Source organism: Narcine bancroftii, chromosome 6 (assembly GCF_036971445.1).
Source record: "Narcine bancroftii isolate sNarBan1 chromosome 6, sNarBan1.hap1, whole genome shotgun sequence".
Taxonomy (NCBI): Eukaryota; Metazoa; Chordata; class Chondrichthyes; order Torpediniformes; family Narcinidae; genus Narcine; species Narcine bancroftii.
This window is the reverse complement of record NC_091474.1, coordinates 22988619-23016598: the sequence shown is the minus strand read 5'-3', so window position 1 is coordinate 23016598 and position 27980 is coordinate 22988619. Positions and strand designations below refer to the sequence as shown.

The 27980-nt window shown below is 46.0% G+C and overlaps 1 protein-coding gene across 11 annotated transcripts in view; it reads left to right on the top strand.

The window, feature by feature from the left end:
• LOC138735814 (PHD finger protein 20-like) overlaps nt 1–26557 on the top strand; it is a 66367-nt gene extending 39810 nt beyond the window's left edge. For 10 of the 11 annotated variants that reach the window (XM_069884276.1, XM_069884285.1, XM_069884284.1 and 7 more), the window contains 10 exons: nt 2389–2601; nt 3811–3903; nt 7014–7184; nt 10229–10413; nt 10949–11048; nt 14828–15023; nt 16589–17009; nt 17097–17117; nt 22617–22800; nt 25977–26557. In XM_069884276.1, the coding sequence (XP_069740377.1) occupies nt 2389–2601; nt 3811–3903; nt 7014–7184; nt 10229–10413; nt 10949–11048; nt 14828–15023; nt 16589–17009; nt 17097–17117; nt 22617–22800; nt 25977–26119 (1727 nt within the window). In that variant the 3' untranslated portion in view covers nt 26120–26557. The remainder of the gene's footprint in view (nt 1–2388; nt 2602–3810; nt 3904–7013; nt 7185–10228; nt 10414–10948; nt 11049–14827; nt 15024–16588; nt 17010–17096; nt 17118–22616; nt 22801–25976) is intronic. The other variant, XM_069884283.1, reaches the window with a different exon arrangement.
• The last annotated feature ends 1423 nt before the right edge of the window (nt 26558–27980 follow it).

Sequence of the window (27980 nt, the reverse complement as noted above, 5' to 3'; positions counted from 1 at the left end):
CAAATTGGGAAACAGTCTGAGGTTACCAGAAGGAAGCAATTTTGAATATGTGATTACAGACACAATGATAATTTAAAAATTTGTAACAAACATGTACATCAAACTGCAAGAAAAGGAGAACAAGGAAACAAACGATAAACCTAAACAAAAATGGGAACAAGATCTAAACATAAAGATAAAGAATGAAACATGGGAAAAGCTATGCTCCGGAACTATGAGAAATACAATAAACACGAGGTTATGCATGATACAATATAACTGGATACACAGGCTATACATCACACCTCAAAAGTTAAATAAATGGGACCCAACAGTATCAGATAGATGTTTTCGCTGTAAAAAGGAAACGGGAACAACAATTCATGCAATTTGGGCATGTGAGAAAGTGGAAAAAGTTTGGGAAGATCTAAACCAGATATTAAATAAAATCACAAAAAACAATATACCAAAAAACTCAGAGATCTTCCTCCTAAGTAATATAAGAAATAAAGAATTTGGACTCGATTTGGATGGAGCACAAAAAAGATTTGTTACGATAGCCCTAGCTGTAGCAAAAAAATGTATTATGTCAACCTGGAAATTAGAAGACAACTTGAGAATACAACAATGGTACATAGAAATGAATAAATGTATTCCATTAGAAAAAATAACATATAATTTAAGAAATAACATTACAATATTTGAACAAATATGGAAGCCATACATGAAACACAATAGAGAAATCCTACCATGAACCTCCATCACCTAAAATGACAGAAGGAGAAGATAACGAAAAGAACTGACTCAATAAAATTTCTTGTTTATTTTTATTAAGTGACAACATTGTTTAACGGGTTTAATGTATCTTATAGATTGAACTTCAAATAAATGGGAAGGGGGTGAGGGAGGGAGGGAAGGGAAGGGGGAAAAAGGGGGAGAAAATGACACTGTATATATTCAAGAAAAAATATGTCTATGTATCTTGGTCAATATGGTTTATAGTGTGAAAAATTTTTAAAAATTTTTTTAAAAGACTCTGATTGAGTTTGTTGTTGAGGAGTCTGATGGTGGAGGGGTAGCAGCTGTTCCTGAACCTGGTGGTGCGAGTCTTGTGGCATCAATAACTCTTTCCTGATGGTAGCAGTGTGAACAGAGCATACGCTGGGTGGTGCAGATCCTTGATGATTGCTGCTGCTCTCCAATAGCATCATTCCATGTAGATTTTGTTTTGATGGTGGGTAGAATTATGTCTTTGATGCACAAGGCTGTGTCCACTACCTTTTGCAGGGCTTTTTGCTCAGAGGTGCTGGTCTCCCCATAACAGACCATGATGCAGCCGGTCAGCACACTTTCCACTACACATCTGTAGAAGTTGCCAAGGTTTCCAATGTCGAGGAAGAAGAGGTGCTATTGTGCTTTCTTCATGATGGCATTAATATGATGGATCCAGGAAAGGTCATCCAAGATGGTGACCCTCCCCTTTAGGAATTTAAAGTCTCAAAACTACTGGAGGAACTCAGTGGATTGGGCAGCATCTATGGAGGGAAATGAATCAGATGAAGTATCTCCACTCGAAACGCTGACTGTCCATTTCTCACCACAGATGCTGCCTGATCCACAGTTTAAGTGAAACATTGTTTACTTCATTACAGTGCAATCTCATGGTTATTGTTTCAAGCCAAGTTTATTGTCAACTGATTGCACAAGTACAACCCTTTGAAACAGCATTCTCTGTTCCTCAATGCAAAGCATGCAGACAACCAGATATAACACACATACAGATTAACAATACACATATAGAACAAGTATTCATATATACAAATAAATGAATAAATATTATTTTGTGCGTATGAGTCTCGGATGGTTAGTCCCTTTGGTCGTTCAACATTCTCATTGCACATGGGAAGAAGCTGTTTGTCAGCCTGGTGGTGTTGGCTCTGATACTCCTGTATCTCTTTCCTGACTGAAAAATGCTGTGTGTGGGGTGGAAAAGGTCTGCAATGATTTGCGCGCCCTCTTCAGACAACGATCCCAATAGTTCACATCAATGAGGGGGAGGAGGACTCCATTGATCTTCTCTGATGGTCCAATGCATTGTCCTCTGATCCATTTCTCTGTAGCAACCATACCACACTGTGATGAAGCTGGCCAGGATGCTTTACATAGAGGCTCCTATAGAAGGTTGACATGATAGTAGCCGGTTTCCTTGCTCACTTCAGTCTTCTCAGGAAATGCAGTCACTGTTTACTTCCCTAGACTCTGACAGCTGCTGCAATAATTCCATTCGTTGTTATTGTACTGTTAGCATGTGTCCAATGTAAATGCAGAGATGGTGTTACCTTGTCATTCAGTCTACTATTTCCCAGGAATGAATGCAAGTCTCACGCACGTCGTTATGTTCCCTTTCAGATGGGACCCAGAACGTGTCCCACCGAGAGCCGCAGTCTTCCGGCATCGATCCAAAGACTGCAAGGCTGAACGAGAAGAGACGCATTTCAGCCCCCTCTTCTCTCGACGGGGCTGCTCAGCACCGACCGTCACTCCGGGAGAAGAGCAAGGATAGCCAGGCGGAGCGATCTCACAAGAGGCTGCAAGACCGGGAAGGGGGCTTGACAGACAGCGGTGAGGACAAAAACAAGGGCATACACCCTAAGAATTCAGCGTGGCAGTCAGTGCAATGCTTTTACTGCGCTGGTAACGGGTTTGAATCCAGCACTGTCTGTAAGGAATTTGAATGTTCTCCCCGTGTCTGCTTGGGTTTCCTTCGGTTTCCTGCCACCCTTCAAAACGTACTGGAGTTGTAGGCCAGTTGAGCATAATTGGGTGGCACAGGCTCGTGGGCCAAGAGGGCCTGATATCGTACTGCATGTCCCAGCTTTCATTCTATTCTGCATTAAAGATGGCAGTCGGGTATCAAAGAGAATCCCTAGACCATCCAGCTACTGGAACCATTACCAACTCTCTGTGTATAAGGAATTAGTTCCAATTGATATAACCATATTAAAATTACAATATGGAAACAGGCCATCTTGGCCCCTCTAGTCCGCACCAATTTAAGTGATCTCCTCTAGTCCCACCCACCTGCTCCCTGTCCGTAACCCTCCAATCCCCTCACATCCATGTATTCATCCAATCTTATCTTAATTGACAATATTGACCATGCTGCAACCATCTCTTCCGGAAGATCATTCCACTCAGCCACCAGTCTCTGAGTGAAGAAGCTTCCTCTTATGTTACTTCTAAAGTTTTGCCCCCTAACCCTTACCTTATGACCCCTCATTCCAATCTCCCCTACCCTCAAGGGGAAGAGCCTATTCACATCTACTCTATCTGTTCCCCTCATAATTTTAAATATCAAATACCCCCTCAACCTTCTACATTCCAATGAATAAAGACCTAGTCTACTCGATCTTTCTCCGTATTCTAGATACTGCAATCCAGACAACATTTTAGTAAATTTTCTCTGCACCCTCTCTACCTTATTGATATCCTTCCTATAATTTGGGGACCAGAACTGCACACAATATTCCAAATTTGGCCTCACCAATGCCTTGAATAGTCTCAACATCCCCTCCCAGCTCCTATATTCTATGCTTTGATTTATAAAGGCCAGCATACCAAAAGCCTCCTCGTTGCCCTGTTACATCAAGAACTGAAACACAAATAGATTGCTGCTCCATTCAGAAAGTTCTTGTGATCTCACACTTGTGGTTCACTGCTGTTTGTACCCTGTATTATACTACCACCACTGAGAAGTTGAATAACTATTGCATTTCCTGCCAGTATTGTTTTGAAATATCGTAATTGTCCCATCTCTCTGGTTGGTTGAAGGAATGAAAGAGAAGAGCAAGGAGAAAAAGCTCCGAGATTTCCTGAAAGTGAAACTGAAGAAAAAGAAAAAGAAGAAAAAGAAGGCAAAATCTGGTGAGAGAATTTTAAGGGCTGGGAAGTGTTTTTGTCTATAACTGATCATGTCACAGGCACATCAATATCTCATCACCAAGCCAGTGAATTCACCACCTCTCTCGGTTTGGTCTTCCCTAAAAAAACACACATTAAATGCTGGAGAAACTCAGCCGGTCTCACAGCACCAGGAGGAGGTAAAGATATATTACTGACGTTTCAGGCCTGAGCCCTTCTTCAGAAGGAGGACTCGCGTGAGATGTCAGTTATATTATCTTTACCTCCTATGGATGCAGCGAGACTGGGCTGAGTTCCTCCAGCATTTAATGTGTGTTTTTACTACAATCTCAGCAGACTTTCGTGTTCCGTTTCCTTGCCCAGGCCACCAATTGACTGCGTTGTTCCCTGTTGTCGGGCAGGTGAAGGCCAAAGTCTCCCATCTGCTGTGGAGTAGGTCCCTGCACTCGGATTATGGGCATCACTGTTGCCACACAAGCACACACTTGAATTGACACTTGTCTGAGGAATGGCTCTTCCTTTACATTAGTAGGTGTTAGTAAGAGTGGGGCGAACACTGCCGAAAAAGGGAGTGTGAGGTGGAGGTGTTGTGAGGCAGGGGGTTAAAACCAGATCCAGCTGGTCAAAATAATATGATGATTGCGTTCAGAGGACAGTCGCACTGGATGCTGGAGGACCTTGTCAGGTTGAGGGGTCCTGTCAGGTTGAGGAGCTTCAGAGGCAGTTTCCCACCAGCCACAGTTCCTTGCAGTGATGTTCGTCAACCCGCTGAGTTCCTCTGGCATGTTGTGCTTTAACAGTGAGTGCATTTACTGGACTGAACTATGATCGAGAAGTACAGATTCAAATCCCATGGTACGAAGAGAGAATTTAACTTAAACTAATAAAATTAAAACCAAAATTTGTTTCATGAAATTAATCTCCAAATCATGAGATTGTCATAAAACCCACCTGGTCCTTTCAAGGAAGTAATCTGTCTTTGTGACTCCAGATTCACAGCAATGTTCTTGACCCTTGACCCTAGCCCAACCTGAGGCCCAATTCAAGGGGAAATTGGCGGAGGGCAATGTATGCTGGTCAAAGACATCCACACCCTGTGGGGAAAAAATATATAAATTTCCCCCCCCAAAATTGTTAATCGTTCAAATGAGAGCAGACCCAGGGTTTCTGGGAGTGCAGGGGAATGGGAAGGTCTCAGCTTTCACAGTGCCTTACAAAAAGAACCCCGCTTGCGTTTACCGAGTTGTAAAGCAAGTTCCAACAAGTGATGTGAAATTTAAAACCAAAGAAGTTACAAAGAGCTTACAGAAATAGTGAGGGGACTGCAGAGTAAGAGTTCAGTGTGCTGCCAAACTTCCAGTAATTTGTTGGAGCTGTTGGAGATGTAATAATCCAGTCACGGGGTTGCTTCACAGATGTGAAAGACTTTGCTTTTATCTTTGAAGAACGGTATAGATTGTTTATTTAAATAGACGAGAATTAAAATACTTTGGATTGGGGTAATTGGATAAAAGATGAGCATTTCCAGTTATTGAGAGTTAACGTTCACAATTAAACCATGAGGACCTGGAACCCTCTCCCACAAGCCAATTGTAGTTTGGATAGGCGAAAGAAAGAGGAGAAAAGCAAATGCACTGGAGGTTTGCATGAACCAGTGTGGAGTGGAATTGTCTGTATTGCTTTGATTTGAAAGATAGAAGAAAATTAGTAATTGATTGACTTGTGTATTTCCAGTATTCTGACAGCAGGTGGCAATAGTGGTACGTGTGTATGTGTGTGTGTGTGTGTGTGTGTGTGTGTGTGTGTGTGTATATACGCGTATACTTGTGTGTGCGTGTGCGTGCACACGCATGCAACCTCGCATGAATGCACACATGTGAGTCTCTGGATATGTGCCTGCAAGGGTGCTTTCATTAAACACTTATGCCATATCTGCAGGTCCCAAACAATCCCCAGAATTATTTTTCCCCCTTCTGTTCTTTTGATTGCCTCCAAATATTGCAATTCATCTCCGCAGTCCTGATGAATTACTCCCAAGCACCTGGATGGCTTGGTGACGAATGCACCATTTGCCTCCTGGGATCTGTGCTTGTAGTCCAGGCAACAGGAAAGGGCGATAATATACATAAATCTGCTGAAGACAAGGATAGTCTTTCTCAGCTTGCAGGAGCTGAGTGGGATCTGTGCAGGACCCTGCTCTGTATGTTGAACACTGATGATGGATGAGTGCATAGAAGTTGCACTCAACCTGCACAGTGAAAATGCCAGACAGAAATAATGTGTTTGCCTCATGAATCATTCAAACCAAAGTAATACAACTCAGCCCTAGTAGGTAGCTCCTCAACCCAATGAGGATCCGTAGCTTTGCAGTTCAGATGGACAATCTTGGGGAGTCAGGGTATGGCACAAGGGAATATGGAGGGAAGGTGGTCACATTCCTCAAGGAGTAATCAGAGCCAATCAGATTTATTGTCTAAGAGTACATACATGACAACACATACAACCCTGAGATTCTTTTTCCTGCAGGCCAGGCACAATCACCAATAAAGAACTATAAATAAACTGTGCAATCCAGAGAGGAAAAAAAGTGCAAAAATAAGAGTCCTTAAATCAGTCCCTGATTGAGTTTGTTGTTGAGGACCCAAAGTGATTGTTCAAGCGAATCATTGCACGTTATTCATTGACTGTGTTGTGTCACAGTTTCCCATCAGTCGGACGTCCCCCTTTGAGGATCTGAAGTTTCTTAAAATTCAGCAGGTTAATACAGCCTGTGGAGACGCGCTCCTTGATGTTCTCCTTCATCAGATTCCACGCCTATGTTGTTGAATCTTAACCCATCTTCCAAAGTGGGTTTGGGAGGGGAGGGGTTTGGGAGATTTGGGAATGCTAGTCTGATCGGACAAGTCCACACCCAAACAACAAAACGGCCTTGCTCGCCCCCGTCAGGCGGAGCTGTCTCCACCGGCCATCCCTCTCTTTGGGATACCACTCCCCGTTCTTCACTATCGCCGACTTCACACCATGGTTCTTATTTATTCACCTTACTTCAGCCCAGTTTATGTCAATTATCGATGAGTGTGTTGTGCTGACATCTTTCAATTCTTTGATCACAGAGCTTTCTGACAGTGAAGAGAACATAGATGTCTCCAGAGATTACCCACCCAAAAAATCCACATTCCTTTCAACCAGATCTTCCTCCTCTTACAAATTCCCCTTCTCCCATAAATACTCATCCTTATGCAGTTCTGACTCGGGATTCCACATGGAAGGACTGAAATTTAACGGTTGGTGATCTGATTTTTTCCCATTTTTTTTCCCCTCGCCCTTCTCGCCAAATTGCACTAATGCAAAGTCCTGTGTTTGTATTTTAAATATTCTGCGGTGGAAAGAACTTGCATTTCTCTGTTGCCTTTCCCATTCTTGGAAGCCCACCCTGCAGCCAGTGAGATCTTCTTCGAGATGGAGTCGTCGTTGAGGGAGAGAATGAAGGAAGAAAAGGCCTTTTGAGATTATAAAACACTTTGTTAGGACGGATGGTAGTGAAGATGCTGCTGTGTGTGGTGAGAATAAATTAGAGAGCCCCATTCGTACAGTTTTTTGGAAATAAATCTACCATACATGCCGTCGTACAGGACGATCCTCAAAACTTAAAAATTTCACCTTAAAATCGGGCATCTTATAGAACAGGTCTAAAATCCAAACCTTGACAGTGAGGTCTCAACACCACTGCCGTCTTCCCGCTGGCTCCGATGCAATCTCGCGCATGCCCCTTTATCGGTGAAGTCTCTGTGCTCCTCCAGGTGTCTATCAGCCCAGTCTGATTGCCGTCATCTCTATACAGGCTTTTAACAGCCTCTTACAGGAGCCGGTGGCAGTTTAAAAATGTTCAAATAAAATAAACCTTTACAGGGTAATTTGGCATTAAAATATTTGTGATTTGCTTTTAACTCCATCCACTGGTCAGCGGCAAGTGCCAGATTGGTGGGTTGTCTTATATAAAGGGTATTACTCAAAACCTAATTTTAGGTGGAAATTCAGGGGGTCGACCCATACTTGAATCGTCCTATATGCTGGCATATATGGTAGCTGATTACTGGAGAAACTTCATTACTCAGAGAATGCTGAGAAGCTGGCACTTGCTACTACAGGAGCCATTTAGGATGGATAGCACAGATGGAATTAAGATGGGAGACCAAAGGGTAGAGGAAGACAAGGGTGATTTTGACCAGAAACAACAAGGGGCTGTTTGGCCTGGCATTCCACAAGGTAGTCAGAGAATTGAAGGAACTATAGAATGGGCTTGATCGCATTCCCACCAGAATCTTGAAAGGAGGGTATTCCAGAAAAGGAATCAGGGAAGGACATCCTGAGCTTGCAGGTTCAGTGATGGTGGAGCATTTTCAGTTGTGTGATGGTCAAGAGAGTGAGCAGCGCAGATATGGTATGGTTGAGGATCCACACACGAGCAGTGTTTCACACTGGTCAACCAGAAGCAACGTGGTTCAGGTTTGCAAGCAAATTGAGATGTAATTTGCAGTCATTTCAGGGTGAAGGTGAGAGATTGAGGACAAGTTGAACTCTTATGCAGTGTAGTTAGTCATGTGCGTGCTTGCTGTATACACTACCTTCACGTATCTGCTGTCTGCCACAGTAGCTTGCTGTATCATGCAGAGCCAGCATGTAGATAGCAAGGAGCAGCTTGAGAATGTCCATCCTTTCAAGTTCCAGAGCCACGGCAAGCAAAGTTAAACTTTACTGTGCAATGTATGCACAAATATTCAGAGACCTTGATCTGTTAACCTGTTTCCATTTTACTTGTGTGTCTTGCATGTTTGAAAGCAAAGTATCGATTTAACACGATGCTTTTCATGACCTCAATCCTCCCCAAAGCCAGGAGCAAATTTTCTTCTAGTCATTGATATCATGCACAAAGCAGTGCCAGAATGTTCATTGAAAACTATATTGAAAAGAAGTTTGTCAAAGGTAACAGGCAAGGTGGGAGGTTAAGTACCTGACTTGGATTATGGGAGGGGGTTTAAAATCTTTTGCAAGCATGGTTAGTGGAGCGGTTAGCAGAATGCTTTTACAGTGTCAATGCCCCGGGTTCGAATCTGGCGCTGTTTATAAGGAGTTTGTACGTTCTCTCTGTGTCTGCATGGGTTTCCTCCGGGTGCTACAGTTTCCTACCCCCTCCAAAATGTACGGGGTCATACGTTAATTTGGGTGTAATTGGGCGGCACGGGTTTAAATGGCTAGAATTGGCTTCAACCTTGCTGTAAAAATAAATATTTAACAATGTTTTAAAGCAAGCCTGTACCTTGGCCATTTGGAGCAAGGAAATGGGACAGCAGTTGGGAATCAACAGAAATCTACATTTGTTGAGGAAGTGAAGAATAAAGAAGTTGTCATTCCCCCCTCCCATTTTTAAGGGCAATCGAATTAAAATTCTATTTTTTATCTGGAGAAAATAAAATGGTTGCAGATGTGGAAATGCCATAAACGAAGTGACCTGGGGATGGAACAGGAGGAATTTGGGTCTTTGTAATTAAGCAGTCAGTTTAAATTGTGGCTCTGGATATAGCAAACAGGCTGAGATGAGTTTGTGTGGGTGACCAGAAGCATGGGCTCCAAGGAAGTGCGGAAGGAAATTCCCGAGGCTGAAGCGTTGGGGGGTGGGTTGCAGAGGTGTAACCAGGACGGAGTAAGGTGGGGGTCAGAGGTCAATGCATGAATCTTGGGAGGGGATTAGAGCAGATCTCAGTGGGTAAGTGGAATGGACCTTATTGAATTGATCCTTTGAAGACCTGTTTATTGTATGTGCCCAAGTATTTGTGCTGAGGCATGCCTCTATTATGTTGAGTGCATTGTATACATTCATCCAGAAACAACCAAGACATTCCTCAATACTGACACTGACACTCATCCTTGTGTTACATACTTGTTGTTTCTTTAGTACCTTTTCATTCCTATTCTTGCCCCCGCCTACTCCCCATACCCCCCTCCCCCTCTTTCCACCTCCCTCTTCCCTGCCCTCCTCCCTGTTCCCCAATCCCTCTTCCCCCGCCATTTCCACTGTTCCTCCCACCCTCTTCCCCCCGCACGCCCTCTTTCCCACCTTAGATATTTGAACACTTTGCTCACACGCTCTTTCTCTTCACTCTTCCTTACCTTTTCCCCGAATGAATGAACTCCCTTTTTGCCCACGGGATGTGTTAGCTCCAAGCTGCCTCTGAACTTCCCCTACAACCCAGGGGAGAGTGGGTTAGTATCTTTATCTGCTCGCCAGTTGGTCTTTTCACCAAGTCTGACGGCTGTGCTCATGTATCAGATATTTCAGATGACGATCCCACAAGTGACTCGTCCACAGACAGTCTGCTCTGGAGTGAAGATGAGTACAGTCAGGACGTGGATGTGACCACAAATCCTGACGACACTGCTGATGGAGATGACAGCCAGTTCGAGATTGTGCGCTGCATCTGTGAGGTGGAGGAGGAGAACGAATTTATGATTCAGGTATCAACAAAGTAGATTACATGCAGAACATGTAAAATAAAGCTTTTTTTTTACCATAATAGTGTGTAATCTGTAGTCAGTCAAAGCTAGTGCAATATATTCCTGTGACTCAGACAGTTTACATTCCTCGAAAGCTGTCCATATTGTGAGTCACTGGAGCTGTAATCACTTTGCTCTAAATGCTACACTGCTAGCCATGCTGCCCCTTGTCAGTTGAGAACAGTTCAGCCCACCTAACTTGTGAAGTAAAATCCCTATTACCTGGAATTCGAGCAACCGGCAGCCTCAAGCGACCAGTTTTTTTTTTTAAATCAGCAGAAAGTAAATAGGTAAAAAAATACAAAAGTTTAAAATTGGGACATCCTAGTGGTTGATTTGCCAACCACACAACACGCAATCTCAAGCAACCGGCAAATACACTTATCCGGCATCTACCAATCCCCTATAGGTGCCAGATGCAGGGGTTTTTTTTACCGTATAATGAGTCTCTCCAGAATGTCAAATCTCACTCCTCTGTTGTCCTCCTCTTTGGCAGTGCGAGGAGTGCCTGTGCTGGCAACACGGCGTCTGCATGGGCCTGCTGGAGGACAGTGTCCCCGAGATCTACACCTGCTACATGTGTCGCGATCCGCCAGGTGAGTGGAAGACTGCGAGAGGAAACCTGGTCATCCGCAGTATCAATGGATGGTGATAACATGGCACTTGGACATTTGATGAAACCGCACCAAATTCTGGTGTGCCTGCTATTGGGTGTCTTGGTTGAAGGAGGGTTTTTAGATGGGAAGATTTGCTCTGGTTCTATGGATGCTGTCAATCGATGGATTTGTTGAGTAAAAAAAAAGAGTAGCCTGCATTTGTGCAGTGCTTCTCAATGAGGGACACATCATTGGATGTAGTTCAGAAGTAAGAAAGGAGCTCAATAATTAGGGCCCATAGATTTAGGTGGAAAGGTTAAAAGGGAGGAAAAAAATCCATCCAATGATTGGTGGGGTCTTGGATTCTATTCTGGAAAGGATGGTGAAGCCATAACCTACAAAGATTTTAACTAAGAGCTGGGACATGGGGTTAACCTGCCTTTTTGGGCAATATGGATGTTGGAGTTAAGCTGCCTTTCTGGAGGCTGAATTCTCCCTTCTCCCCTCACCCCCACCCTCACATGCTGAAAGTTCCTGAGATTCAAAGGTCTTTATAATCAACAAATTAAATTTTAATTTTGATATCCAGCACGGTTACAGGCCCTTTTGGCCCACGAGCCCATGCCACCCAATTACACCCAATTGACCTACAACCCCGATATGTTTTTGAACAGTGGGAGGAAATCAGAGCGGAAACTCCATATAGACGCCGCGGGATTCGAACCCAAGTCCTGGTGCCGTAACAGCATTGCGCTAACCGCTACACTAAACATGCAGTAAAGTGGTGCGGAACCATTTGCGGCCATCTACCTCACTCCCTCCACAACAACATGGCAATGAACATAGGACGTAAAGTTTAGTAGGAGCACTGCACTGTTTCGCTTTGCGAGGCTACTCTTATATTTGTTTCAGCTCCTAGCCAGACTTTATCTCAGATCCACTTTTCTGCAGTTCCTCCATGTCCCTTGATTCCTTTTCATACCTGGAAGTCTATCGGTCGCTGCTTTCAATTAACTAGACCAGCTATTGTCACCGGGGGCTTCAGCACATTTAAAGGGGGTAATGTGCTGGTGGAACTCAGAAGAGCTCAGGGCCAAAACATCTCTGTCAGTGTACAAGACCATGGGCATACATGTCAGCAAGGGAACGGGACGGGGAATAGAAATGGGTGGCCACTGGGAGATCCACGCTATTGCGGCGGACGGAGCGGAGGTGCTCATCAAAGCGATCTCCCAGTCTGCGTCCAGTCTCACTGATGTAGCAGAGACCACAACGGGAGCACTGGATGCAGTAGATGACCCCTGCAGATTCAGAAGGTTTTCTTGGCTACTGGAAAGTTGCCCCTAGTTCCAAAAGGTGGCAGGATAATTGGACCATTGATAAGTATGTGCCCTAAAATGATAAGAAGACAAAACGACTTGATTCAGTGCGTAACAAGTGGATGACGCATTTTTTCGTGTTTATTTTCCTTTGGGTGAAGATATTGTTTTATGGTTTTATTGTATATGTTGAATATTTATGGGTTTTGGAGGGGGGTGGGAAGGGGGAAAAAAGGGAGAAAATGCCACTGTGTATATTTAATGAGAAATGTTTGTAGATATTTTGGTTGATATGGGTCACAGATAAGTATGTGAAAGAGATGGCCAAACAAATGGGAGAACGGGGATTGACCAGAGAGGTGACACAGACCTGAAGGGTCAATGGTCTTTATGATAACTATGAAGCTTTATGTGGATCTCCCAAAGAAGTTTTTTCTTTGACCATCGCGCATCATAGAAACAACCAGGAAATGCTGGAAACACTCGATAGCTCATGCTGAGAAACAGAATTGACATTTGAAGTCACAGTGTTGTCGAGTTGTGTGGCACCCTTTGGTCCATCTTATCCGTGATGTCCAAGCTGCCTACAGCTCGTTCCATTTGCCTGTATTCAGCCTGTATACCTCTCCTCCCCATGAACCTGTCTTTTAAACTTTGTAAATGCACCCACCTCTACCATTTCCTCTGACCACTGTGTGAAAGAAGTTCCCCTCAGGTCACTTTTAAATCTTTCCCCCTCACCCAAAACTATACGGTGCCGTATAGTTTTGGACCTCTCTCCGCCTTTAGTTGAAGGCCCTTCCTCATGCTTCAAGAGTGTTTTCATCTTTTTCTGTTTTTGTTTCATATTTCTAGCAGCTTGACTGTTTAAAAAAAAAGAAAAATTTTTTTTAAATTCATTCCTGATCCTTGAATTGGAATGTGCTTGATGGATCTCAAGAGTTTCAGATGAGTTCAGGTTATCCAACACGCAGAAGTTAAGGCCAATGAACCAATGGAAGTGACTGCTGGATGTTCTCAGTTCAACAAAAGAAGTTAAAAGCATAAAACAAAAACATAAGACCAGAAAGAGGCTATTCAGCCCATTGAATCATGAGGTGATCCATTTCCCCACTCAGCCCCACTGCCTGACCTTCTCCCCATCACCTTTGATGCCCTGGCTAATCAAAAACCTATCAATCTCTGCCTTAAATACACCCAAAGACTTGGCCTCCACAACCGCCTTGTGGCAATAAATTCCATACATTCACCACCCTCTGGCTGAAGAAATTCCTCCACATCTCTGTTGTAAGTGGTCGCCCTTCAATCCTGAAGTTGTGCTGTCTAGCCCTCGACTCTCTCATCAGGTCAAACGAAAGCTGAATCCTGGAGCTACCCCTCCCCGGTTAGTTAGACTCAGTGGCATTCCGAGAGAAAGAAGTGCATGTGTTATTACTGTGTAATTTGCACTGTGGAAAGCCTTTATTAGCCGTGAGCTTTAGCCAGTGTGAGAAGATGGCAGCCAGTTTGCATGCAGTGTGGTTTCTCCAATAACAAGTGTTGCTGGATCTGTGCTTGTGAGAACTTGCTCACATTGCTTTGAAATGCTATGGTGCGAAAGGTCCGGAGAGGGGTTCAAACCCAGAAAGCAACTACATTTAGTGAATGAAGTTGAATGGAAGCCTAAGCACATAAAATAGGAGCAGACCGGCCTGCTTTGCCGTTCAGTGTGATCAAGCTTCATATGCCCCAGCCCACATTTCACCTCTGTGCCATTTCACACCCCTCAGTTTTTTTTTTACTTATTTTATCTACTTCCTCCTTGTCGATCCCTGATGATCTTGCTTCCATAACCCTCCAAAGTTCACCACCCTCTGCAAGAGAAGGTTCTTAGATTTTAAATGGCCTGCTCCCATCTTGTCCTATTGATCGAGCTTGTCCCATTGGTGAAAACATTCGCCCTATTATGCCCCTAACAGGATCTTTGGATGTTTAAATACGATCACTCTTAAACTTTCAAGGATAAAGACCAAATTCCTTTAGCTGCTTGTGATAGGGCAGTCCGCTCAGTAGAGGAATCAGTCCACAAATCTCTTGAATGGACTCTCATTCCAGGACATCTTAAACAAGGTGATGAGAACTGTGTACACCAGTACACTATACAACCATTACAATGTTTCCACATTTCTAAACTCCAACCTGCTTGCCACAACGGTCAAGACATTATTTGTAAGGATTTTAGTGTGAAGCCAAACTTTTTGGGTGTCAGAACAAGAAAATCTGAAGATGCTGGGGTTGAGACCAATACAAATATGCTGGAGAAACTCAGCAGGTCACTCAGCATCCATAGTTCTAGGCCGGGATTTAAAGGGTTGCTCTATAGGTGCTATGCAACCTGCTGAGTTTCTACAACCTTTTTGGGTGAGGGTGAGTTCCGTTCTTTTTCCATAGTGGTTGACTGGTCCGCTCTTTCTATAACAGAGCATCGTTTGAGTTCGAGGTACTGGTACGACAAGGAGTGGCTATACAGTGGTCACATGCATGGCTTGACCTTTCTCAAAGAGAACTATTCCCATCAGAACAGCGGGAAGATAGTTGCAACACACCAACTGCTGGGAGATGTGCACAAGGTCATTGAACTGCTACATGGGCTGCAGCTGAAGATATACATCCTACAGTAAGTCAAGGCACTGTTTAACGTTGAGCATCCAGTCACGCGTTATCCAACATGATGCACAGGTCAGAGATGAGATGAGTATCTCTTCACCAGATTCATTTAAGCACAATGGAGTCACCATCCTATCTGTGCACTAATGCAGTAGTCTTATTCTTTGAAATTTAGGCACAGCTCAGTAACGGGTAGGGTGGGGGTGAATAAAAAGCATCACAGACCTATCTCTGTTCTCATGAGTAGCTTTGCTACTTCAGGACCACCAATGATCTGTTTGCACTATTGAAGCAACACTTACTTTTTGCACTGTTACAGCTGTGAATATTTATCTCTCCTTTTGTTTTTACTTACCCAGTATTTATTTTTCTTTAATTTAGAAATAGAGCTCAGTAACAGGTCATTTCGGCCCACGTGTTCGGCTGCCCAACTTACACCCAATTAACCTATTCCCCCGGTACGTTTTGAACAGTGGGAGGAAACCCATGCAGACACGGGGAGAACGTACAAACTCCTTGCAGACAGTGTGGGATTCAAATCCAAGTCCTGATCTCTCTGGCGCTGTAAAGTCATTGCACTAACCGCTGCGCCAACCGTGCCCCCCTATCTCCCACCCACCCACCCCCATTCCCTCCTGGCATGTTACGTTAATTTAATTTATTGTTTCTGCATCTGTGTGGTTGCATTGAGGAAGAATTTCAATGCACCTGTACATTTTACGTGTGTGTATGATAAGAAACTCATCTCATTTCAATATTCACCCTAAAAAGGATGAGTTGGAAGCAGGTCCCATAAATTGGAAAGAGTGAGCCAAATTCCTTGTGGAAAATAGGTTTGGGAACCCAAGACATGTATCCCAAAGAGTCAGTGATGTTGTATTGTGGACTCCTCAGCAGAATGTTTCCGAAGTGATGAATTTACATGGTTAGCAACTCTGAGCAGCAGGCCAATCACGAATTCAAAGTTTAAGAATGTGAAGTTTTCTTTTGATTTGTGATATTGTATCTAGTGCAATGAGATCCTCTCAAACACTCATGCAGCTGTGTGAACAGCACATGGAGTAGAGAGTTGCAGGAAATGGGGAGATTAATTTGAACCAAGCAAGGGCAGTATGAGAGTGTCGCATTCACGCTGATGAGGTAAGCAATGGGACCCATGGGGGTAATAGCACGCATGTGCGGGGTGCGTTAATTGTCACTCTACAGGTGATGAATCTCAGATGCAGGAGGAGGAGGAGAGAGTGCATCAGGATCACCTGTGAGGCGGTGAGCCAATGCGAAGGTGAGAGGAATTTAGCTGGGTGGTGTTTGGGGAGTTGAAGAATGCCACATTGTGTATAGTGGATAATAAAGAAAGTATACTTCATGGTGTGCCGAAAGAAACGAGTGAGCGGATTCTTGATTTGTTTGTAAACTTGATAAATCAGTGCACAAGAGCACAGTTTTGGGGTTCATTCAAGAGCCTGATGATTGCACGGAGGAAGCTGTGTTTGAGCCTGCTGGTGCACAAGCTTGCACACTTGAGGATTCCATGTTCCCAGTTCCGGGAATGTTAACTCTGTGAACTGTTCCCAGGAACAAAGACCAGCCGGACCTGCAGCTGTGGTCCAAGCCCTGGAGGGTCTCATCCTCTGCCATTGAAAAGCTGCGGGAGAGGCACAGCGTGCCCAGCGAGGACAGCAACAGCGGCCTGAGCACCGGTGCGGGCACGCAGGCCAGGGTGCCCAACGGCACAGCCGAGCGCCAGAGCAGGGTGCCTGTCATCGAGGAGTCCTACATCACCAGCGAGCACTGCTACCAAAAGCCTCGGGCCTACTACCCTGCTGCGGAGCAGAGGCTCGTGGTGGAGACCAGGAACTCCTCGCTGGACGAAGGTTTTGGGCGGATGCGGGAGAACGGAGACGAAACGTTGGCCGAGAGGTTCGGCCGAAACGTCGACGAGGACTCGGGGCGGCCTGACTTTGATCTTCGTCGAGAACAAGACAGCCTCTGTAAGGTTAGTGACCCGTCTGATGTTCTACTGAAAGCCTTGCTCCATCCGCAGAAGGATTCCCTGATATGCTTTTTATTTATTTGTTTACAGGATGAGAATGGCACTGAAAAGGTAAGAATTAATTGGCCGCAGACCCAGTAGGTGACTAGGATATTTCAGAGGGCTGCTTGGGCTGGAGTTACTTGGATCTCACTGAAGAAGGAAGACCAATTCGTTTTTGCATTTCCCTTAAATCTCCTCCCCCTCACCTTAGACCCATGCCCTCTATGTGTGGCACTCCTAATGCTCAGGACACATTTACCCTCAACTTTGAAACCATTCTTCCTCAAAGCTCTTTGAAAGAGAGCATAGTTGTTCACCCGCTTTGTTAAATGACCAAGTCCTCATTTTAAAATTACCATAAATATGCGTGTATAATGCGAAAAATTTTGTACCAAAATTCAAGCTCAAAGTAGGGGGTCACATTATACACGCATATTTACGGCAGCGCGAATCGGGCGGGCGAGGGGGAAGAGAGATGGCAGCGCGAATCCGGTGGGCGAGGTGGAAGAGAGACGGCAGCATGAATCGGGTGGACAAGGGGGAAGAGAGACGGCAGCACGAATCAGGCAGGCGAGGGGGGGTGTCATATTATACACGGGGTTAAAATATTTCTCCCTTTTTTCCCCTCAAAAATGTGGGGGGGGCGGTCGCTTTATACTCAACGTATTATACACACATATTTATGGCACGTCACTGTTTCGATCGTTTGAAATACACGTAGGGGAATAAATGCTGGACAGAAATTTAGTTCTCCATTCCTTGCATTGATCTGGTGATTTTACTCCCATCTACAGCAGCCATTCTCCATGGGAGCCCTATTCCCCACCCCACCCCCATCCCAGGTGCCGAAGCCCACTTAAGTAAAAGTCTGGTTTTCTTTTCACCTCACGTAATACAAATACTTTTTACGTTTTTTTATTATGTAGTCCGTAGGAGAGGACTATAGAAGAAATCAAAACTTGATTGTTTCACAGGGACAGGGGCCCATAAATGTTGAGCAGAGTCAAAGGCAAAAAAAGGTTGAGGATGGCTGGTTGATTGGGAGGTTGTGGAAGATGCTGTTTAACCTCCTGTCTCTTTTTTTTAAATCCCTGTTTGACCCTGATGTTCAATTAGTTCCTTGATGTCTCCTTTGATGTAGGGTTAGCAGGGGTGGCCAACCATTTAATTTTGACGTACAGCTCAGTATCAGGCCATTTCGGCCCACGTGTCCACACCAGGGGTGTAGGTTAATTGGGTGGTACGGACTCGTGGACCGAAATGGCTGTTACCGTGCTGTATGTCCAAGTTAAAAATTAAAAGGTTGCCCACCCCTGGTACAGTTTTGTTAGGGGAAAGTATTTTCCAATCATTATCTTGCAAATCCATCCATTTGCAAAATGCTGATGGCAGTGAAGGAGCACTGTTGCAAAGGGAGCAATTTTGCAAAAGAATTTTTTCTAACCAAGTCTGAGCCGGCTCTTGGATGAATTCCATTCCCCTAGACACCAAACGGTAAGTTATTCTGTCTTGCCCCTTTAATAGTGCCCCCCCTCCCACCCCGAGTCACCATTAGGGGCAGCTTACAGAGGCCAGTCAACCCATCAGGCATCTGGCATTTGGGACATTAGGAGGAAACCAGAGCACCTGAGGGAACAGCACTTATGCAGGTAGAACATCCAAACTCCACACATACCACACCAGGCACCACTCAAGATTCCTCGGTGATAAACATAAAAATATAGAAAGGAACAGGCCCTTCAACCCATGGACCGTACTGACTCTGATGCCAGACTGCAGGGCCTGCAGTCCCTGTTCCGTGTACCTGCCTTTTGATTGTCACTGTTTTATCAGTTTCCCCTGATGGTGCGTTACAGGCACCCACCACTCTTTAAACAAAAGTCTCGCAAATTTCCTTTAAACTTTACCCCTCTCGCATTAACCCTCTGCCCTTTAACAGTACGTTTCCAATTATCCAGAAAGCTTGGGACCAGGCGTGTACCGGTTAACTGTATTTTCCGGATATTTCATAAATGCCTTTAAGCAGCAGAATACTTGTACTGTCCGACGCCGATCCTGACACCTCCCCACCGGCGTTGGCGATCCTGCCCAGGCACTTGAGGTCCCCGCTCAGATCCACGACACCTCCCCACTGCCGTCGCCGAACCTACCCGAGAACCCAAGGTCCCCGCTTCAATCCCCAACATTTCTCCATCGCCATCGCCGAACCTGCCCGGGAACCTGAGGTCCCCACTCCAAACCCTGCCAAGTAGCATCAGCATAAAACAGCAACAAAGATCAATGGAAGGTTTTTTGAGCATGAAATAAAGTTTAATTTTTACCTTGCACTTGAGCTTCATTGTATTCAAAATGGCGCCAACAGTGCGTCAGAGTCCCACTTGAACACAGCAGGTTAAAAAAAACATTTCAACTTTATTCAACTTGTGACATCATGTCACCGCTGAAAATTTTTGCGGATAACTTAAGAATTTTGGTAAAGTGGTTTTCGGATAATCAGAAATGTACTTGACATTTTCACCCGGGGGGGATGGGGGAAGATTTTATCAATGCCTCTCATCATTTTATATACACCTATCACCCTGCAGTCTCTGAGAAAACCGTTCAAGTTTGTCCAACCACCAAGTACACTCCAGTCCGGGCAACATCCTAATGTTCCGTCTGGGTGCTCTCCAACCAGACAGCATTAACATCGACTCCTCCAGTTTCTGTTAGGCCCCTCCCTCTCTTTCCCCATCCCTCTGTCACCCTTCCTCCAGCTCCCCAACCCTTTTCCTCTCCATTCAGAGAGCTACCCCCTCCCCTTATCACTTCCCGGCTATTTTCTCTTCTCCTCTCCCCCTTGTATGTTCTCTTCCCTGTGCTCCTCCCACCACCACTTTATTCAGGTGCCTGCCTGGTTTTTTTTTTGGTCATACCTTGATGAGAGGCTCTGGCATGCAAAGTCAGTTATATATCTTTGCCACTTAAAGAAGGCTGCATGTCTTGCTGAGTTTCTCCACAATTTTTGTGTAAACTACAATCACAGCGTCTGCAGATTTTCTTGTATAACAGCAACATGGGGAACCCTTTCTGCACCCACTCTTTCCAGAACTGTGCACTATGCTCCATGTGTGGCCTAACCTCTGGTTTATGCCTGGGAGGTACAGGAGGTTTGTGGGGAAACACAGTGAGGAGAACTGCTTCTTCACAGCGCCAGGGAACCGGGTTCACTCCTGGCTTTGGATGTTGTCTGTGCGGAGTTTGCAGGCTCTCCCTGTCACTGTGTGGATTTCCCTTGGATAGTGTTCCAGTTTCTTGCCCCATCCCAAAAACATGTGGGTTAGTAGTTGAACTGATCATTGTCTAAGTGGTAGAATAATAAAATGGGGTTAATGTTGTAAAGGGGTGGTTAATTGTGGGATGGTTGATTGTGTGCCATTTTCAGCGCTGAACCTCTATGAATCTAACCGTGTCTGTGGATAGACCCACAGGATCTAGAGAGCAGGTGAAAGAAGATAGGTGTCACATCATTTCCCTTTCCTGTCCAGACTGGCTGGTTTCTCAGATAGACTTTCCCCCAGTCCTGACCAGACTCAGCACCCAGCATATCCTCCTTCATTGGTTCCACCACCTGAATCAGGATCCCTCCACAAGCCGTGTTTCTACCTCCCCACCCTTTCGGTCTTCCCGCAGTGACTCTCTGGACCCCTCCTCCCTCGCCACCCATCCCTCCATGACCTCTGCCACTTCCCCTAGTAGCTGCTGGAGACACAGCACTTGTTCCAACACCCAGGGACCTGAACAGCCCTTCCAGATCCACGTGCACCCCCTCAGACCTCTGCATTCTGTGCTCCTGGTGTGACCTCTTCTGTTGTCTGTACTCAAAGGCATCTGATTTGCCAAGCATCTGTGTCCTCTCTGCAAAGATCATCTAACGATGGATTTAACTCCCCCACATTGACCTGTCCATCCTTGGCCTTCTCTACTACCAGGCCAAGGAACAACATCTCAGGGTCTGCCTGGGAAGTCTACACCCAATGGTATGAATATTGAGTTTTCTAATTTCAAGTAATTCTCTCCTCCCTTGTTATCCCCCCTCTCTTTCTCCTCCATCTCTAGTTCTCCTGCTTTGGTCCACTCTCCCATTCCCCCAACTGGTTCCATCAATCAAGCACCTAGACAATTCAACAGATCACCTCCCCCTCCTGATTCCATCCATCAAACCCCCCCCAACACGATTCATCAACAAATCCCCTCCCCCCGTCCTGGTTCCATCCATCAAGCCCCCATACAATTCATCAACAAATCCCCTCCCATTCTGGTTCCATCCATCAAGCCCCAACACAATTCATCAACACATCACCTCCTCCACCTGGCTCCATCTCCCCTTCTCCTCTTCCTTATTGCTTCCCGTTAACACCTTCCTTATTGATCAGATTCCAGCACTGGTAGGTCCTGTAATGTTTTCCATATAATGCTCCAGCCACAGTCTCCAACTTCACTCTTCTGCTTCCCCCAACCTCTCTCCAGCAGCCCTTTACCTATTTCCACCACCTTCCACCTGCCTCTACCCCTCCCAACCCTGGCACCATCTCTCCGTCATCCTTCACCCTTTCTTAGCCCGCCCATGACCTGCTGGCCCTGGTTGCACCACTTTTCTTCCTCTCCCCTTTTTGCCAGCTCTCTTCCCTCAGAATCTTTGATGCAGGGTTTCAACCCGAAAGGTCGACCACTCCCCTCCCACCCCACAGGTGCTTCCTAACCAGTTCAGTTCTCCCAGTAATGTTTACTTGGGTGGTTGAGGGAGGCAAAGCTACCGGCCCCCATCTTGACAACCTTTTATAGGAGCACCATTGAGAGTGTACTATCTGGCTCCATCATTGTGAGGGACGATAGCTGTAAAGCATCAGTCAATACTGAGGATCATCAAAACGGCCGAGAAGATCCCTGGGTTTTCCTTTATTGACGGCATTCACCGGCTTAAATCAGGCTCAAAGAATTATTGAAGACCTTTTCCATCCAGCAAACAGTATCTTTGACCCACTGCCGTCAGGAAGGAGGTACAGGAGAATCAAAATCAGGACTGCCAGGCTGGGAAATAGCTTCTTCCTGCAGGCTGTGAGATTGATGAATGGTATCCTGTAACCGAGTAAATCATTCCAAACATATTTCTATATATTTTATATTATATCTTTATGTATTATGTGCCAATTATGTGTGTGTGTGTTGTTTCATCTGGTTGTACAGTAAAATCCCCATAATCTGAAATTCAAGCAAAAAATTGCGCATAACGAAAAGGTAAAGAATATGGGTTTATAATTGGTGCCCCCTCCCCCTCCTATTGGTTAGTTCGACAATCACGCGATCTCAAGCAAGCAGAAGATTCTCTTATCCGGCATCTTCTAATCCCCATAGGTGCAGGATACTGGGGGGTTTACTGTATATGTAGGGTCAGATAATAAACTTGAAGGAGTTATTATGATGGTGCAGGAATCTGGAGCCTCCCTTTTGTCTCTCAGCTGGTGCTTGTTCTTGACCCTAGAATCCCATGGGCTCGCCACTTTAACTGATCTCTCTGCCTCCCGGCAGGTCCACAGCAGTGGCTCAATAGCCGACGCACAGGCCGAGAAGGAAAGCAGTGGGCCGAGGGAGTCGGAGGAAGGGGGGGCCGGTGACCCCCAGCTGCAGTGGCAGATCAACCTGCTTGCCCACGTGGAGTCGCTGCAGGACGAGGTCTGCCACCGGATGGACTTCATCGAGAGGGAGCTGGATGGTGAGTGGGGTCTGGGCGCAGCGAGGCAGGGAATCGAGCACAGGGGACCGGCTAAACGATTCTCCGATCCTTCCAATCCCACTATGTCGGTAAGTGAGACAGGGCCAGATCCTAAAGGTCCCAGGGAAGTCGTCAAGATGGTTTAAGCTCTGGACAAGATGGTTTTTACGTTGTTTTATGTATTTGGTACATAGAAAACTACAGCACAGCACAGGTCCTTCAGGCCTCGATGTTATGGCAACCTAAAAAAATCTAAACCCTCCCTACCTTATAACCCTCTATTTTTTTTCATTCATGTTCCTGTCTAAGAGTCTCTTAAATGCCCCTAATGTTCCAGTCTCCACCACTACCCCTGGCAATGCATTCCAGGCACCCACAACTTCCTGTGCGCATATATATAAAACTTCCCTCTGATGTCTCCACTAAACTTTGTACAGCTGTCCTCTGGTATTTGCTACACCTGCCCTGGAGAAAAAGCACTGGCTGTCTACCTTATCTCTGCCTCTTGCAGAACTCTGTTACCATTTCTCGTCCTTCTTCGCTCCAAAGAGAAAAGTCCCAGCTCTACTAACCTTGCCCCATATTTTCCAATCCAGGCAACATCCTGGTGAATCTCATCTGCGCCCTCTCCATAGCTTCTAGATCCTTGCTGTAATGACTGAAGAAATGCGGCAGGTCATTTTGCATGAGTGAGAGATAAAGAATAGTCAGCGTTTCTGGCTGGATGCTGTGTGACCTGCGGACTTTCTCCAACACTTTTGTGTATTGCACTGCAGTCCCAGCGATCGCACACTTCCCCGTTTAACTCCTGCAGATTGCTTTTCTCTTTTGGATCATTTGGAGCTGCGCATCATCCGAGAGTAATTCCCCAAACTGATTTTCTTTCCATCTTCCTCTCCCAATTTAAAGGGAACTTCTTCAGGCAGAGAGTGGCGATAGTGTGGAAATAGGCTGCCAGCTGAAGTGGTTAATGCAGGCTCCATTTTAACATTTAAGAAACATTTTGATAGAAACATGGATGGAAGGGGTATGGAGGGATAGGGTCTGGGTGCAGGTCAATGCGGCTGGTCAGTATAGTAGTTAGGCATGGACTAGATGGGCCTAAGGGCCTTTATCTCTGCCTCACAGTCTACTGTTCAACTGCAGAAATTGTAGTTGCTTAGCAAGCAGGAGTAAATGACTGGACCCCTTGTGACTGCTCTAGTGATCACCGCTAACTATTTGGTTCAGTGATTCTATTTTTAACACATCCCATTGGTTCCCTTGCTCTATCTCTCCAGCCCCAGCATACACTGGTTCTTGGTGCTCAGGATGATTCCCCAGGAACGAGAGTGTTAATGGAATCATTGTCTAGAGGGGATCTTTGTAAATGGTGGGGTGGAATGTGTGGGAAACGCAGCTGCTCTGCTCTGAATCTGGGGCAAACTCCTGCCCACCCTGCTGCTGTGCCTGGAATTATTTGAGAATCAAACAGTGAATAGCCCACATCTCGGTGGTGTGAGGTTGCCCGTGAACACTAGTCTTGGCCAAGCTGGGCGCACAGATCAGCTACAATGTGAGTGGTCGGATTCCTCCCAGATTAGGGTGGCCCAGTTAGCATAGAGTTTGAATCCGGCGCAGTCTGTAAGGAGATTATACATTCTCCTCTTGTCTGCGTGGGTTTTCTCCGGGTGATCAGATTTCCTCCCATCCTTCAAAACATTGCGGCTTGGGGTCTAAATTTAATTGAAATTTTAAGAAATCCTATAATTCACCCTCATCATCTCCTCTGTTGGAAGCTGCTGCCTTTCACTCTGCATTGAGTTCTTTGTATATGCAGTAAAATCCCCAGTATCCGGCACCAACAGGGGTTAGTAGATGCTGGTTAAGTGAATTTCCCGGTTGCTTGAGACTGTGTGTTTCGTGAATGGAGATCTAACGGGGAGGGCGCGTCAATTTTAAACTTTCGTATTTTTTACCCATTTATTTTCCGCAACATTTTTTTGCCGGTTGTTTGAATTCCGGATACCAGGTTTTTTGCTGTATTCCCACAAAGAAATCCCAGGCCAGGGAGAGCTGTGCAGTCGATGTGCAGAAATCCCAGGCCAGGGGGAGCTGTGCAGTCGATGTGCAGAAATCCCAGGCCAGGGAGAGCTGTGCAGTCGATGTGCAGAAATCCCAGGCCAGGGAGAGCTGTGCAGTCGATGTGCAGAAATCCCAGGCCAGGGGGAGCTGTGCAGTCGATGTGCAGAAATCCCAGGCCAGGGAGAGCTGTGCAGTCGATGTGCAGAAATCCCAGGCCAGGGAGAGCTGTGCAGTCGATGTGCAGAAATCCCAGGCCAGGGAGAGCTGTGCAGTCGACGAGTGAGCTGCTTTGGGGAAATCAAATCAGCCTTCGTCCTATTGAATAGCTTGGTAGGTGCGAGGGTCTGCAAGGACACCACCCCCCCCCCCCCCCACCCCATCCCCTCTGTCCTCCTATCTTTCTTTGTGCATCTGCTGGTTTTAGCCTGCTGTCTTTTTTCTTCCTGTTTGCCCAAGAAGCTGGGGCCACCGTGTCATCCTTCTAGAATGGGGGCAGGTGCAGTCATAGAGATCTTTGTGAGAGTGTTAAACCAGGGGATAAGGTTCAAAGGTACCTGTTATTGTCACATTAAAAATGTAATATACACGATATACTGAAAGAGTCACCATGAGAATTGCCCAGTGCCCCTAACAATAGGAGAAAAAGAGTCACCGAGTGTCTGTGGATTTGCCTCCAACGCTCCTGCAGTCTCTGCAGCCAAATAGATTCTTGTTTGATTCATTGGCATCCTGAGCTCCAGATCCAAACCTCCGACAAGATCAGGAAGCCTTCAACGCCTGAGGCCCTTCAGGAGTCTTCGCCCTCAGCACCCTCTCGAATCCCAGTTCTGATACCTGGTTCCCATGAGCCAGTCTCCAGCAGCCTGTGTGGGTTCTTCGACCGCAAGTCGCCCAAAGACTGGGTGCGTCCTTCAGTCACTGACCCCTTTGCTGGTCCCCTCTGTGCTCACACTTCTGTAGGGCTGTCTCCTCTGCTTCTCCTTCTCAACGGGGTGCATTCTCCCCATTTCTTATGCTGTGGTGCCGGTCCACTGCTCCCTCGGAGTTTGCAGCCCCTTGTGGTGAATGGTAGGCACGGCAAATAACTCTGTCTCCTCTGTTTGACCCTCTAGTGCTGGAGAGCTGGCTGGACTACTCTGGAGAGCTGGAGCCCCCTGATCCTTTGGCGCGACTGCCTCAGCTCAAGAGCCGGATGAAGCAGCTCCTTGTGGACTTGGGCAAGGTTCAGCAGATCGCTTCCTGCTGTCCTGTGTGAGTGATGCTTCGAGCGTTTGCAGACAGACCATCGATCAGACTGCCCACACGAGCCAGGCCCCCTGGCCTCTGTGCACACGATGTTGGACGGAAGCAATTTGGAGTTAAAGCCGATGGATCGGGACACAAGTTCATATTTTAATTTGTTCGTCTACGATTTTTTTGGTTCATCAGCTCCTGGACACATTTTGAGCATTTTACTTGGCATTAACAAAAGCAAGTGGTGTCTCTTGGTTGCACCTTTGACCCTCGGTCTCTGGATAGGGGTTAATTTACAAGCCACACGACAGCCAGCTGTACATCTCCCACTCAGTCAGCGGCATGTGGAATCCAGCTCTGCTTGAACCCGTAAGAGCGTGTCACCATCCGGTGGGTTGGAAGGGTCTGGGAAAAGTGTTGTAAAGAATTTATTACTTTCTTAAATCCCTATGTCAATTTCGATCTGTGTTTTCCTTTCAATATGTTGAACAGTACTTGCATGTGGACAGGGTGGGATGGTGGTGATGGTGTCAGGCAATGTGGTCTAGGAGCACTAAGTAGAAGGGGTGATGGGACGATGGGGGGGGGGCACGCTAGGGTTGATAATTTGCAGCCTCCTAACACAGTGCTGGTGGTTAACTCTGTGCGGTTCAGTACACAGCCTCTCGGTTCTTCTTCAGCCATTTTCTGGCCAGTGCGTTTGCCAACACCACCTCTTGCAACACCCTGGGCTTGCAGCTATCCAGCACCCCTACCCCAGATGCAATTCTTGATGCTGCTGCAGTGAGCGCCGGGAGCTAAATGCTGTGGTGAGCAGCTGTTGGCGCATCAGCCCTTTACCTCATGGCTGCCGCCCTCTCAACTCCCACCTTCCTGCCTGGCCTCTGCGACCCCGTCCAACATAAGCAGTTCCCACCTCTCATTTATGACATTTCCAAACCATTAAGAGAACACCTACTGCCATGCATTAATCTGCCTTCTCTCCTTGCAGAAGTCAGCTGACATGTATGGATTATCAGTGGCCTGTCCTATTGGCCCTCCTGTTGGGTGTCTGATGAACTTGAAGGTCTGTCATGTATTGGCCCTCCTTTTGGGTGTCTCATGCAGGCAGACACTTGACTGCCTGCCTGTAACACTGGAAGGATTGCAGCCAGTACCTCTAGACCAGCCTCCCAGTGGCACCTTGCTACTGTCCAGACCCAAGCTGGTTGACAGCAAAGAGAAAGACTTGAGTGTCCAAAAATATAACAAGCCTTCTGGAAAAAAAAAGCCCGTTGTCCAAAATAATAAAGTCAAGTGATTGTTTTGGACAAAATGTTCCTCTGTCCACAGATTCTAAAAAATTAAGAACAAGTTGAATATTGGAATTGCTAATACATTTGGATTGCCTTACAGAAGGGAGATAAAGGAGAACTCCCAATACAAAACCATTCTGGGTGCAGGGGTTAAGAGCACCATTCCTTTTGCTGTCTTTTACAATGTTGGAGAGCCACTTGGCTGGTCTTGATTTGAGAATCCTTCGGTCTTGAGCTACAGTTCCTGATGCAGCTGAATGAGATGCCAATCACTCTTTGTGCAGAGGTTGACATGCACTGCAAAATTTCGGGACGCTGGCCCAATAGGAACACTGTCCTTGAACCAAGGAAGGTGGGTTTGCATTTTGCCTTCATGATGACACAAGTTCTCCGGTGACTCCTGCTGCGGCTGCATGTGGGTTGGGAAGGAGAGAGAACTGATTTCATGAATTCGTTTCCCCCCCCCAGGTTTTAGGTTTGATATTGCATTGTTCTCTCGTAGCTATGTTACTAGAGAAGGTCATAGTGGAACATAGCTGAAGCGTTAACCAGTTAAGACACACTACGGAGAAACCAATATGCTTGGAG